Source organism: Lethenteron reissneri, chromosome 65 (genome assembly GCF_015708825.2).
Source record: "Lethenteron reissneri isolate LAM-NWPU_2019-01 chromosome 65, ASM1570882v1, whole genome shotgun sequence".
Taxonomy (NCBI): Eukaryota; Metazoa; Chordata; class Hyperoartia; order Petromyzontiformes; family Petromyzontidae; genus Lethenteron; species Lethenteron reissneri.
The window spans coordinates 149,244-164,699 of NC_083843.1; the positions used below are offsets into that span (position 1 = coordinate 149,244).

Consider the following 15,456-nt stretch of genomic DNA (forward strand, 5'->3'; position numbering starts at 1 on the left):
CACTCGCTCAGTTGCGCTGGTTATGCACTCTCTCTCCTGCTCCGTGCTCTCTGGCGAGGCACAATTGCGCTCGCAGCACCTCCGCAGGTCGACGGTGCCGACACTCTTGCTTGGTGCTCTCTGGCGATGCACAATTGCGCTCGCAGCGCGTCCCCTGGTCGACGGTACCGACACTCTTGCTCTGTTGCGCTGGTTATGCTCTCAATGGTGAAAGAAACAATACAAAAAAACGAAAAACAAAAGGTGAACTGCTGATGCAGCCCCTATCGACGTACCTGTCACGGGGGTAGATGCCTGAAACCTGCCGCTCGCAGAACTAACTTGCATGATCTGTGTACTTGCTTATATGTGAAATTCTCTCCCCTCTGACCGCCTTCTCAAAAAGGTCTGGAATTCCTTTTATTTCGCTCTTTGCTGGGGGGTCAGTGGTTTGTCCGGTGTACGTGTGTGTGGGTATGTTTTGATTTATTAAGCAATCTGTTAAGTCTCACCCTGGCCTGGTTCCTGTCTCCTTCCTCAAGCGGCCCTGCCATCAATGGAAACAGATGCTCCAAATTGCCCCTAAATGTTTTCCTAGTTTTCAACTTCTGCCATAATTAATCTGGAAGGAGGGAGCGGTTCCTTCTGTCCGGTTGCATTCTCCACCCTCTTATTACCACATGTATTCCTAGGGTTTTATTAATCTTTTTTCCCCGTCTGTATCCAGGGATCCGTGCTGTTTATTCTCGAGTTATATTTTGATATCCTGAGGTTGGAGATATAAGTTTTCACTTAAGTTTTCTTGACTGCTGGAATTCATGTTCCTTGGCACCTCTAGCTACTACCACTACCACACCACTGTCCTCTTTGGTTCTTTCGGTAAAGTCATGCAAGTATAAAATAAATAAAATCACGATGTTTCAGGCGCAACACAAGCATCCGTCATCAGGTGGGACAACCACAGCAAGAAACAATTGCTGAAGTGGGTGAAAGGTCTACTATAACAAAAGTCGATATTGGCAAGAGAGGGGGGAGGAGCCAGGGAGGAGAGATAGAGAGGGGAGTGTGGGGTAGGGGGAGTGAAGAACAAACAAGCGAGTCTGGGAGTGGGAAGCTGAAGAAACTGGAGATGCGGATATGATAGCAACACCATAACGCAGTTAAGGTTTTACCTGGTTAATAACATCATTCCAATGATTGCTCAATTTGTATCCATCTTCTCGGTTGAAGTTATGTCTATGTTTATATATCTGGATGGCTTTGTGAACAAACCTTTGATAGTAACCCGAAGGTTTGCAGAGTATTTTGGTCCCGGAAAAAAACAATATCATGAGAGCCCACAGCGTTATAGTAATGGTCAGCTACTGCAGAGGTATTGGTTGTGCCGTGTTTCAGATATGTTTTGTGTTCGTGAACATGGTTCGAGATGTGTCGTTTCGTTTCCCCAATGTAACAGCCACCACAGGTGCAACTTAGTTTGTATACTGCAGGATATTGCATTTCAGGAATGACATCCTTCACAGATGGGATTAGATCACGGATTTTTTTTGTACTGTACTGAATCGGACCTGGATCTTGTGTTCGTTTAAGATTTTGGAAATATTTCTAGTAACGACTGCTATGTATGGTAACATGGTGGTTTTGATCGGCGTCTCAGGGGGTTGTTTCTCCCTGTTTGGAGACACAGCTTTGTAAATAATGCTGTCCGAGTACCCATTCATCTTGATGGCCTGGTGTTATATATGTCGGGTTTGAAAATTTAATAATTTTTTTTATAAAATTTAAATGAATATTAAAAAAATCGTCATTATCGAGAATTTTGTAAATTTATGTATTTATGCGCATATATTATGCTAATTATGGGCATAATCGTGTCACATTACGCGAATGTATGTGATTATGCTAATGTGGGCAGTTATGATAATTAGGCTTAGCTTCGTTGTCTAGGGTCGTATTAGGATAATGCAATTATTCATGCTTTTACTTTTATGCCTTAGTGTGTTCATGTCAGGTCTCCAAATTCAAATCTCAATGCAGGAAACAGTTCTTATAAATAAAATTATTACACATGAACTCAGGAGGGAAGCACTCAGACTCTTCTGTGTTAAACAATTTTAATTCTAAACAAAAACGTAACACTCCAATATGCGAACACTCATGCTTGGAATTATCCACAGTATCAACGGGGAATTTTCCCTCAGTGAGCAGTACATTTAACCATCAATGATTGCGTTGTTTCACTTGGCAACAGTTGACTAATTCCTCCAAGTAACGTGAGCATATGCGGCGATAGGGAAAGCCCTTAAAACATGCATGCGATGATATTCATACGAAAGGCAATAAAAGTAAATTATTATATCTCAAATGGCAAAGGTATACGTCAATAGATTCATCGGCAAGATTATATAATTACCAAATGTCTTTCAACAATGGTGTGCGGGGGTGTGTGTGCCCGCTTACGCGAGATGCTTATCTTTTGTCTAAGCTTCAATTAATTCGTGGGCAAGATTCTGTGATCAAAAGAAAGGTTTAACACAATATTCTTCCTGTGAGCGTGTAGATACGTAACGAGGGTTTCAAAAAATTAGTTTGCATCGATGAATCTATTGGTAATTTTACGCGATTAAAAAAAATTATAATAAAAATAATACAACGAATAATATACGTATAACGACCGTATTCGTATCACTCAATGAGCACCAATGTCTTCATGACCAGTTGATATTTAACGCACCACCTTGGAATGGCAACTCTTTTTGAAACACAAAGATAACTTTTTGGAACAATTTCATTCGTCCCGATATGCGTGTTGTGTGCGTCTGTCTTCTTTGATCAATTCTTTGCGTAAAGCAGACGCCGAGGTTGGGCATTCCTTGTACCAAATTTAGTCTGTTCCCTGCGGAGCGGTGAGTGTGTGAGGGTGGGCGTATCATACAAACGGCTTCGTTGCTCTCTCTCGCTCAGCATGCCTGCTGCTGTTTGTCCTTGAAGGTGCTCGGTCGCTCTTGTCGCTCGTCCGCTGGCAAGCTGACATCCTTTGCTCGGTGGCGCTGCTGTGCGCTCTCTGGCGATGGACGATGGCGCTTGCAGCTTGTCTTCTGCTGGCAGTTGACACCCTTTGCTCGGAGGCGCTGTGTGGCGCTGCTGCGCGCTCTCTGGCGATGCACGATGGCGCTTGCAGCTTGTCTTCTGCTGGCAGTTGACCCCCTTTGCTCGGTGACGCTCTGTGGCGCTGCTGCGTGCTGGCTTGGTCGATGCTGGATCACTCACTCTCAAAACTTGCAAATTGTATTTGCACCCTCCTTAACGACTGTGACAGCTTTAGTACACTACAATTTATCGCAATCCTTGACTGTATGAGCGACTCAACACATCAGGACAACTGTAGAATAAAACTTTCAGAGAAACTCTGTCTACTCATGAAGAACTCCGCTCTTAACAACACATCGACACTTTTCTCTGTGAGACACGACACCCATGGTTGATGTTGGTGCCCGCTTCCTCGCAAGTCTCCCTCGCAAGCCTCCGTCGCGAGGATACTCCGCCGCAAGACTCGAGCAAGACTCTCCCTCGCGAGACTGAATTGCATTATGTGTGTTTGTACTTAAAACAAAGAACGTGAAACTCCCTCCCCTCTCTTTTCGTCTCTTGCGAGAGAAAGAAAAAACAGATGCCCTCTGTCATGTCCTCTCTCCGCTGCCACCCTGACTCCCCCCCCTTCTTCCCTTGGTGACCCCGAGCATGCTGTTTTTCCGTCAAGCTATGCTTGCTTGCGTTTCCCCCCCTTCTTCGTAGTGCTTGTTATCTCGAGGCCAGACACCCTTCATACGCATTTATGGCCGCCATGTGTCCGTGCCGAAACGTTGGAAGACAAAGGTGGTCGGGGAGGCTTTGGTTCCATGGAATACATACTATGTGGTCTTGTGTGTTGGATTAATTCCCTGTATCTCTCATGAGCTACCCCTGGTCTCAATATATCATGGTTATTATTCGGTCCATGTTCAATCAATATTCGTAATGCTCCTCGTTACATCATTATTTTGAGGGTTTTGCCAAGCTTTGTTATAAGTTTGTCTCCAGGGATTGGTGTTTTATTTTGAGTTATATTTTGATGCTGGAGGAATAGTTTTAGCTTGGACTTAAGTGTTCGTGATGGCAGGGGCTCGTGCAATTGGTTAATTTGGTGAAGTTACATAGATAGAAAGATACCATACAAAATAATATATGAGTTGAATAAGGGTGAAATAAAATAAGTAACGATGATTAAACCACTGATATAGACTGCAGTCTGTAACGTGGATTTGTTCTTTTTGCTGCGTTTCAAATTTGTATCGTTAAAGAAGATGCGAGTTGTAAGGTTGTTTGTCTCTGCTCTTTGCGTGTGTGTTTTTCTCTGGCTCTGCATTTTGTTTGTGAACTTTCCATAATGTTTGGGAAGGTCAGGGTCATGTGCCCTTTGTCAATCTTGAGATCTCCAGATAGTCGCTAACCTTCCTCTCCCTAAGTTTATTATTTAATGGCATTTTATGACCTCCAGATGCTTGCTGTGGCTTGTGCGGGGTAGCAGGGTTGAGTGGTGGTTTTATTTATTTATTATTTTAAAAATATTATTGGCCGAATTATTCTTAATATTAATTTTGGAAAAACGCTTACATATTTGGTGGTCATGATTGACACACACGCGCCACAACCAGCGGGAGGGGTAGAAACCGGTCCGGACCGGTCGGGCCAACGGCGGTTGGAACCCCTCTGAGGGGAGGGGGCTGGCATAAGCTACGATCCCCCAGAACCCCGCCCCTCAGGGAGAAAGAGTATCTAAGGCGGGTCCCTGAGAGCGCGAGGCAGTCCGTCTCAAGCCGAAGCCAGAAGCCGCCTGAAGAAGAAGAAGACCCTGGACCCCAAGCCGACAACGTCCTTCTAAGGGCCGGGGCCCAGTGCGGTGCCAGTGGTCAAGGGGTTAAGACCCTGAGGTTCCCTCGGCCTGATGCCCTTGTAAGGGCCAGGTCTGGGCGGGCCAGTGGTCAGGGACCCACCGGGCCAGTGGTGGGTCAGCCTCCCCTAGGTCTAGCCAGCCGGAGGGCTAGAGTAGACACAGTTGTAGGTACGATAGCCCGGAGGCCGTACCTCCCCAGGTTGTGGGTGAAAGGGGCCATTACCCCTTTGTGTTAGGGTTAAGTGTAACTGTTTGGTATAATAAACCATGTGGCCTCTAAGAAGACTCTATGTCTCTACAAGAACATTACACATATACAACACTGGTGTACGTGTTCCAGTTTACTGGTTAGGTGGTGCTGGTCAGAAATGCAGTGGGCTCTTTGGTGTAGTGTTTTGATGAGGGAATTATCCTGTGCCGGATGGTAGTGTGAATCAGACTTCAGATAAGAATCTCTTCTCAAACATAACATCCAAGAATAGTAGCTTACCATCCTTCTCTACTTCCATGGGAAATTTGATGGATGGGTGTATGGAATTAATGTGGTTGAGAAATTGGTTCAATGCTGGCAGGCCATGTGGCCAAATTCCGAAAGTGTCATCCGCATATCTCTTCCACAAGGAAGGGCGAAGGGAGGATATCTGGATGGCATCTGTCTCAAATTTCTCCATGAAAACATTCGCTATCACTGGTGATAAGGGTAAACCCATGGGGGTACCTTCATTTTGTTTGTAGAAAGTACCATTCCAGGTGAAGTAAGTGTTGGTAAGGCAGTGCCTAACCAAAGTAGGAACATCAGCGTTAAGTCCATGTTGGACTACATTATCAATTATTGCTAAGATGTCAGGCACAGAATAGAGAAACCACATCAAAGCTGACGAGAAATCATCTGGGGACAGTGAAATGCTTTTTATTAGAGAGACCAAGTGAGCTGAATTATGTACTGCTGAGGTAGTCTTGCCAATGAATGGAAGCAAAGAATCAGACAGAAAACGGGCCAGCTATTAGGTAGGTGAGTTGATAGTGGAAACGATGGGCCGAAGTGGAGTGCCTTCTTTGTGGATCTTAGGAAGACCATATAATCTGGGTGGTCTAGCAGCAGAAGGTTTTAGGGAGAGCCGTTTGACTGGTTCGATTAGAGAAGTCGAACTGGTATTGATATTGTTGGTTTTAGTAGTCAGGCTGTTAGAAAGATCTTTGTTGATTTTGGTGTAGCTGCCATCATTAAGGTCCTGGATTTTGTTGTTGTATGTGGTTTGATCCATGATGACAGTGGCATTGCCCTTGTCGGCCGATAGGATGACTATGTCATCCCTTTTTTTCCATTTTGCGAGTTCAGAGCGCTCGTCTTTGCTGATGTTACTAATGGGTTTCTAGGCATTTTTAAGGATGGTGGCAATTTCAGATCTAGCAACGTCTGTCGTGGTGTGTCCCAAGCCTTTGAGGGCTACGTCGACCTGGGAGATAATATCATCCACTGGGATATGTTTTAGGGGTGATTGCGAAATTCAACCCTTTAGCTAGTACCGATTTTAGGCTGTCAGAAATTGGGATGTTACTCTGATTGATGCCAATCTTGTTAACATCTAACTTTTTAACGTGTGGATCTGGCTTGTTTTTTGACAGGAGGTTGAATTTAGCGATCCAATTAACTTTACATTTGGTTGACATTTAATTAGCAGAGGCGACTGTCATGTTATCTATATGTTCCCAAACAGAAGTGGACATTTTATCTGTTAGTATTAGATGTGATTGTAAGATTCCAAGAACACAGGATGAGATGTGACTATCCTTTGTGCAAGCACTTTGGGTAGAGAGTCTTGTCTAAATGATCAAGTTCAAATCGGAGCAATCTTATTCTTTCCGAGATTAGTGATAGGCTGGCTTTAAAACACGATCCATTAAGCGTTAGGAAAAGTGACAGCAGCAGATGTGAGTGTAAATGCGATGGTTTTACCTTGTTATCGCGGCATCTATTGAGGAAGGTTAGCGACTCGATTAGTTGCACCTTCTTGTTCCGCTGTTTGTTAAAAGCACTAATAGATATGGGAAAACCCTCCCCGTAGAGGCGGTTCAATCTCGATTTGAAGATTTCACACCACTGTCATCGCTACCAGCACCACGGTGCGTCACGTGGCACCATCTAGCTACTACCACTACCACACCACACATATTCTTACATAAGTATAGAAACATACGTATATTTGCGGTTTGGCACATATATTTTAAATATTTTGTTACATATTAACATAAGTATGTGTACATCTACGTACGTAATAAATATCTAAAAAGAGCAAAATTTTCATGAATGTTTACATATGTATACATATATGTATTTTGTTCATAAGATATGAATATACTAATAATTTCTCATAAGTTAATGTAAATAGTTTTGATATTTATGTATCTAGAATGCGTATAGTCATATTAATATATATAAATCTGTATGAATAAAAATCTGTTTTAAAAGTATATAAATATGTATGTCGACCTAAAAAATATAAATACACTGAATATGTAAATAGATACATATATCTACATAAATAATTATTGCCCATGATTTGTGTCCGGAGTGTTTACAATATACCTGGAAACGATTTTTATTTTTAGTTCCCAGTCTCTGTCACTTGGTGAAGTTCATGTGTGATTGTGGTGGTTGTAGTGGTTGTTGTTGTGGTGGTTGCTGCTCTACCGCCTTCTGGTGAGCACCAGGGCAACGTGTTGTCTCGTCGACTCGCGCTCGCGGGGAGTTCACAGCAGCGTCAGTGCGTGATCCACCAACCCTCCCCCCCAGAGTGCTGGGTCACAGCAGCGAGGCTGCAGATTGCCCCTCAGGGCCTCTGTTTGTTTTTTTTGTCGCCAACGCAGGACTCCCCCAGTGGCGGGAATCCAGAATGTCAGAATCTGTGTTGGTAGTGTAGTAGGAATCCGATTAGCTGTAAAGCTCTTTGTGGTCACAGATAGTGCAGTGGTGAGGGCAGGCGTGGGGGGGGGGGGTAGAGACGTGGTGACGTCACCGCGTCGAGGCAGCGTGCGTAATACGTCCCCATGTCCATGACGCAGTAGCAGATAACTTGAACAGCTTGGACATTGTTGGCACCTTTTGTGTTTGGAGCAATCTCTCTATTAGTTTATTAATTTGTAGATTTCATTTGCTTGGCAGTGGTGATTTGGTCCTCGTCTTTAATTAATGAACAGCTTTGCGGGAGGCAGTGAGCACGAATGACGCTGTACACAACTAGATTGTTGTTGTTTGTGTTCTGTATTTTTATTGTAGAATCAATTATACACGCGTTACAATGCCACTGTCCGACACGTAGATTTATACTTTTTAAAAATAACATTATTATTGTTGTTGTTGCATCTCTCCCACATTCTATGACACCACCAGTGTATAAACACATCCCAGTTCACCATTGCTAATCACTGCACCCCGACACTACAGTCACACTCCTCTGGCAGGGTGAGTACATCCACGTTGGCTTCACACACACAGAGCGGTACTTATTTTATCACCCCGCCCCCATGAAGGTTGTGAGCATTGTTTACGCTTATGCCCTCCCGTTGTGATGGAGCCACGCAGCCCCGAGCCACCGACAGCCACCAGCCAGTCACGGGCGTGGCACTGCGCGTGACGGTGACGAGGGTGCGAGTGCCGTTATTCGTGGCGTCTGCCCTCTGCGCTGTTCACGTTCACCTATCTCAGGACGTACCACTCAGATACACAGTCCTCACTGAGTCATCATCCCACCCCACTCCCAGCCCAGGGTGTAGGGGCTCAGTGAAGGTTTGGTGAAACGAGTGCAATGGTGCCATGGAGTCGGCGCTGTAAAACGACAGCAGCCCCTCGTCCCAGTCCAGGTGAACCCCGACTCTCCGTGGAGGCTCCGGCACCGACAGTGAGGTCGCTACCTCGCCATGCAGCACTGAGAACCTGTCGCCACGTTTCTGTAGAAACCAGGTGACGTCACTCACTCCCAGGCAGCACTCAACACCACTCCCTCTCCGTGGGATCGTCCCGTACGCCACTCCAACCCAACACCCCCACGCGCTCCCCACGTCCACCTCCCAGTAGTGCTGACCCGACGAGAAGCTCTTCGAGCACAGGGCTTGATCCCAGAAATCAAAGCGGTGTGGGTGATGGCGGCGACGCTGGGGGACACAGCTCAGCATCACCATCCTGAGATCCGAGGAAATCTGGAGGCAGTCGTTGGCTGAGTTTGTGTCCAGAGTCGGTGAGCGTCCATCTATGGTGAGGACAGACCGACGACGCTTGCACAGCAGTCACGGCGACTTGTGTACACGCACACACATTGTGTGTACACACACACACACGTGGCGTGTACACTAGAGGCCGACCGAAACTGAATTTCTGGTTTCGGCCGAAACTGAAAGAAAAAAATTGACTTTCGGCCGAAAGTTAACTTTTTGGATTTGGCCGAAATAGAAACTATGCCGAAAGAAGCCATTTGCCAACTTTCAGCGCCAAAACCGAAACCGAATTTCGGTCGGCCTCTAATTGTCAGACTTCGAATCTCGGTATCAACACGCGTGCAGACTGAAGCGAAAGCAACACATAAGCCAAGGCGGGCAGGCGGCTGGGAACAGACAACAGAGGCACTTTGTTGTCGTCCCGCCAAAGAGACTCCACCCACGGATGGAGATGCGGCTGCCGTCTGTTGACCGGTCGTTTATAGATTAGCAGACCATGGTTGCGGCTGTAACCTCGCTCCCAAGCTGTTGCTGCTGACGTGTGTGTGTTTGCAGCCTAAAGCATAGGATTCCCTAGCGCCGACTGACCGGCCGATAGTGAGAGTGATAGACGTAGCACTTGAGTTATATTCTTAATTTAGATATTCGGTTGACGAATGACGACCGAAAGTCAATATCAGTTTCGGCCGAAACCGAAACCAGACCGAAAGTAAAAAAAATACTTTTGGCCGAAACCGAAAGTAAACCAAAAGTAAAAAAATCGACTTTCGGCCGAAACCAAAGTTTGCCGAAAGAGACCATTTGCCAAGTTTCGGAGCCAAAACCGACACCGAATTTCGGTCGGCTTCTAGTGTACACACACATACACGTGGCGTGTATCGACAATCAAGGGTATTTCCCTGTCCCCAGACGACCTGCTTGTCAGTTTTGATGTAGTTTCCTTATTCATCAAAGTTCCTGTACCTGACACCATCGTAATCATTGAAGACTTGGTTCATCAAGGACTGAACACTGAGGTACCCCCATTGGTGAGACACTGCTTAACCAATACATACTTCACTTGGAATGGAACTTTCTACAAACAAACTGAGGGCACCCTAATGGGCTCCCCCCATCCCCAGTTGTAGCCAACGTTTTCATGGATAAATTTGAGACTGACGCCACGCAGACTGCCACTTTGCGCCCAATCTTATGGAAGAGGTACATAGATCACACTTTTGTCATCTGGCCACATGGCCGGCCTGCTCTAGACCAATTCCTCGACCACATAAATTCCATACACCCAGCCATCAGATTTACCATGGAAGTCGAAAAGATGTCAAGCTACCTTTTTTGGATGTCCTAATACAAATAGACCTGATGGTTCAATGAGCCACTCTGTCTACAGGAAAGCTACCCATACGGATGCTTACCTGAAACCGGATTCCCACCACCATCCATCCCAGAAAAATTCCCTCATCAAGACTCTATATCATAGAGCCCAATGCATCTCCGACCATGAACACATTGCCAGTGAACTCAAACACGTACGCCAAGCTCTTAAGGCTAATGGTTACTCCGACTACACAATCCGCAAAGCCATCACTCCAACCATGAAGGACGACCCTCTTGAGGAGCCATTCAAAACCATCACCTTACCCTACATTGCGGGGATCACAAAAAAGATCTCCAAAATCTTGAATAAACACAAGATCCAGGTCCGATTCAACACATTACATAAAATCCACGATCTGGTTCCGTCTGTAAAAGATGTGATTCCGGACATACAGTACCCTGGCGTTTACAAACTTAGTTGCCTCTGTGGTAGTAGTTATGTAATGCGAGCATAAATGGGGTTGCTGCTGGGCTCTGGTCCAATCACACGGCCCGGGGTATTGGGGGGCGGAGCCTGGTCTGCGGGGCGTGTGGGAGGGGCCACTGTTCACCTCGGCTCCAATGGGAGGTGAGGTGAATGGTGGCAGAGCCAGCGGGGTAGTATGGGAAGGCAGGATCTGACGATCCGGAAGGGGAGGAGTCAGGGTCACGTGGGGGGAATGGATATAAGTGGGAGCCCGGAAGAGATCGGAGCAGTCGGGGAAGTTAAGATTCTGAGCCACGTTGGGTGGTGAGAGAGAGATCCGCGCCATCAGCCACGTGGCCGAAGGACCTCAGCACGCCGTCGGCCAGTGGTGTGCGGAGTGCGGGAGTAGAGGAGCTAACGGAGAAGCGTGCGTGGCACGCGAGAGGGAGCGTGCGCGGGGCGCGCGCGAGACGACGCTGGTCCGTGGAGGAGACCAGCGGGGTGCGGAGAAGAACCTGAATAAAAGACAAGCAGAGACCAGCAGTGCCTGACGGAGTCTTTTATTACACTGGTGTCAGAAGTGGAACGAAATGTCAAAACATCTCAAGAAAAAGAATATACCTGCACCATCTTCAGAAGACGAACTTCCTCCGGCGGTGGCGGTCCCGACCATGGAGGGCGTGAGCGAAGTGGCGGCGAGCGACACGACAGGAGTACAAGATGTCGTCGCGGCGGCTGGGCCGTCTGCGTCGACGGGCGCCGAGGACAGCTGGCGACACGTGGCAGACCAGCTTGATTCGCTGCGGGCCGTTCTGCTGGATTTAGTCACCCTGGTCGCGCCAGCGACAATGCCGGGACAGCCACGCAGCGGGCCTTCAAGCGGGGAGCCTTTGGGTGGGGCCAAGCCGTCCGCCATTGGGGCCTCTGCGAGGCTTCCGCCCTTTCCGACACGGGGCAGGACGCCGCCATCTTGGGTGTGGTCGCAGCCGAACGGCGGGAAGCCACCATTTTTTTGCCGCCACGGCGGGAAGCCGCCATCTTGTCGCCGCCGCATGGGACACCTGCATCGGAAGACAGCAGCTCGGGGACTCGCAGCCATCGCCTGACGACGATTAAATAATTCTCAGTTGGAAGAGATTGGAGCGCATTTGCGTGGCGTTTTGAGTCGGCCGTTTGATCCGCCAAGTGGACGGATGCGGAGGCCTTGGAAGTTCTGCCGACGCTCCTGGATGAAAAGTCTTTGAAATTCTTCCGCTCCAACGCAGCCGCGAAGAAGGCGACGCTGAAAGGGGCGTTCGACGAAATGGCGGAAGCGTACGAGCCTCCGGACGACGCACACTGCAGATTCATCCAGAGGCAACGGGCAATGGAAGAATCGCCTGTGGCTTTCCGGGGCGCTGTGCTTGAGCTGGCCATGGCCGCATATCCAGAGATGGAGCCCGACTTGTTGGTGCCCTTGATAGTGGGTAAGATGTTGGAGCTGTCCAAGGACTTAGGCATTCCGCTGCCGGTGTGCGGCCATGAGCAGCTGACCTCCCGGATGGCAGCCAAGTGCCTCGATGCGCAGTTCAACTTGCGCCGTTGGGCGCAGATGACCGCCTGGACGGGGAGCCCAACCGTGGAGGGAGACGCCGTCGGGTGGACTCCGTCGAAGGCCGTCTTCGTGCTGGACAAGTGGGGGCCCTGCGATCTCACTGCGGCGGTGGGCCAGTGGGTTCCTCGAGGGGGAGCGGAGTCGCGCTCCGGGCCACCGCTGAGGGATCGCCGAGGCGGGGGGGGGAGCCGGGCGGCGGGCCGACTCGTCGTGTTACCGCTGCGAGCGTCTTGGACACTTCGCGCGGGACTGTCGGAGTCGCCCTCGCCCACCTCTTCAGCCGGAGTCCCCGGCCAGGGACGCGACGTCAACGCCGGAGAGTCAACCGTGTAAGATGGGCCGGCTGTGATCTTGCCGGACACAGGGATTCCTGCACCGGGTGGGCCTACCACGGCGACGGGGACACTTGGCCCCGCTGCCCCTCCAACCCCACCGCGGTTGCAGTTGCAGGGGGCCCCGACTACGGACCTCTCTGGGGAACGGGGTGCTGGGACGGACAGGGCTCCACCAGCGGCGGATGGTTCCGGTTCCGCCGCTCCTAAAACCCTGTCGGGACTGCGACCTTTGAGAGCGCCGCCTCTCATGAAGGACGGGCCGGTGACCCGCACTCGCTCCAAATCTCTTCCTTTTCGTTAATTGTGTTGTTATACTCTCCGTTGTGTCTGGTGATTCCTGATTGTGATGCTGTTGCTCGCATTATTTTGTCCTATTGCAGCCAGGATAGCTGCTTTTATCATCAGGGGGGGGGGTCATGTAATGCGAGCATAAATGGGTTTGCTGCTGGGCTCTGGGGCGTGTGGGAGGGGCCACCGTTCACCTCGGCTCCAATGGGAGGCGAGGTGAATGGGGGCGGAGCCAGCGGGGTAGTATGGGAAGGCCGGATCTGACGATCCGGATGGGGAGGAGTCAGGGTCACGTGGGGGGAATGGATTTCAGTGGGAGCCCGGAAGAGATCGGGGCAGTCGGGGACGTTAAGAGTCTGAGTCATGTTGGGTGGTGAGAGAGAGATCCGCGCCATCGGCCACGTGGCCGAAGGACCTCAGCACGCCGTCGGCCAGCGATGTGCGGAGTGCGGGAGTAGAGGAGCTAACGGAGGAGCGTGCGTGGCACGCGAGAGGGAGCGTGCGCGGGGCGCGCGCGAGACGACGCTGGTCCGTGGAGGAGACCAGCGGGGTGCGGAGAAGAACCTGAATAAAAGACAAGCGGAGACCAGCAGTGCCTGACGGAGTCTTTTATTACAGTTACATTGGAGAAACCAAACGACATGTCTCTGACCGCATCCGTGAGCACAAAGCAGACCTAAAACACGGAAGGACCAACACCTCGGCCGAGGCAGATCACTGTTATAATTTAGTGGGCTCACATGACATTGATTTCTCCAAGACAGAGGTTCTTTGCAAGCCATCTGGCTACCATGAGAGGTTCGTTCATGTGGCTATTCACATATACAAGCACAGAGACAATTTCAACCGAGAAGATGGATTCCTGGCTTAGCAATCATTGGAAGGATTTAATAAACCATTTCGGGTCTTAATTGATTGTGTTCAAGCTTACGGTGACTTTCAGACCGCGTTCCATTTTCTGCTCCCCCCTCCTCTTTTCCGAACATAGATGGACTCGTCCATCTGGCTAACTGGCAAATCACTATGGTGCTGACATTAGGAACAACCGCCACTTTTTTCAAATTGTCTTGCCGTGGATTTCACACCTGATGATGATTATTTGTGTTGCAGTCGAAACGTCGTGAGAATTTTTATTCTTTTATATTTATATTATTTTATTATTTTTTTTCTACGTGACTTTGCCAAAAGAACCAATAATATGTCTCAAGAGATCGGTAAAGTTGGGGATTTATGCTATGGACTGAGCTATTCATCTACGAGCCACCCATTTCAACGCACGCAGTAACTCAGAATAAATAATTTAGTGTCCACAGGCCGTGCTGATCTTGGGGGTTGTTTGGCCATACTTCACCACGCCGGCCAGTAGGGGTTGGTGGTAGTCGTGGGATCTATAGACAGAGTTACATGTTGCATTCTGCTCTGTATATACAATACGCAACGTTTATAGCTATTGCCATTCTTCTTAAACACATTTGGTATATGCTCTTAAGAAGAGCCAATGCCTGAAACGTCACCAGTTACGCGTTTTCTTTTATCTGGCTATTTTTTTACGAATGTGTTGATAGTTTATCTTTGCTTATGCACGACTGCCAACGCAGTGTCATCATATAATGATTATAAATCTAGAAGTTAAATAAGAGGTTTGTTTTACGTTGAGGACTGACAGCCAGCTTTAACGTTAAAATACCAGCGACCTTTGGAGACCAACTATAAGTGGAATGACTCAGCAAACACTGACACAAGGCTCAGCGGCATTCCAAACGTGAGCACCTTATCTCTTGAACAGCTACGATGCGAATATTTTAAGCATGAGTTGTCATTCCATTTTGCACTTTAAACAAAAGCAAACAAATCACGTGACATGTTTCAGGCTATTTGAGGACAAAATGAGGGTATAGTCTATCGTCTCAAAAGTAATCGAGACTGCCTAAAAAAACACAGATATTGTAAATGCAACATACATAGTGTCCATGCGTCTTGCCTGATATTTCTTGAAGTCTGCATGACATTTTTCAGATGTCCCTGAAGTTCCAGATGTTTTTTTGTTATCGTCTACTGGATGAATGAGGTGCACTAAGTCCCATCAAATGCAAATACTCCACGTGTGGTTGTCTGGGTTGGGCTGCGTGTTGACTGTCACGTCTCTCAAGAATTCTCCAGGTGCTAAAGTGGCCATTTAGAGGCGTTCAATACGAAATACAACAGTTACTTCTACTGTGACTCCTTACGATGTCAGCAGAGCGTTCTTCAACGCGCAGCCTAACCGAAGACAATGCACTTGGATTACGAGCAGGTGTGAACACTTGAACGTTAAATGAAGGAAAATTGCTTTATC

At 48.2% G+C, this 15,456-nt stretch overlaps 1 protein-coding gene across 1 annotated transcript in view; it reads right to left on the bottom strand.

Moving 5' to 3' along the window:
* The window catches only part of LOC133359430 (uncharacterized), a 99,474-nt gene extending 87,897 nt beyond the window's left edge, over positions 1–11,577 (bottom strand). Inside the window, exon 1 of the mRNA XM_061577843.1 lies at positions 11,526–11,577. Within this exon, the coding sequence (XP_061433827.1) occupies positions 11,526–11,577 (52 nt within the window). The remainder of the gene's footprint in view (positions 1–11,525) is intronic.
* Positions 11,578–15,456: the final 3,879 nt, after the last annotated feature.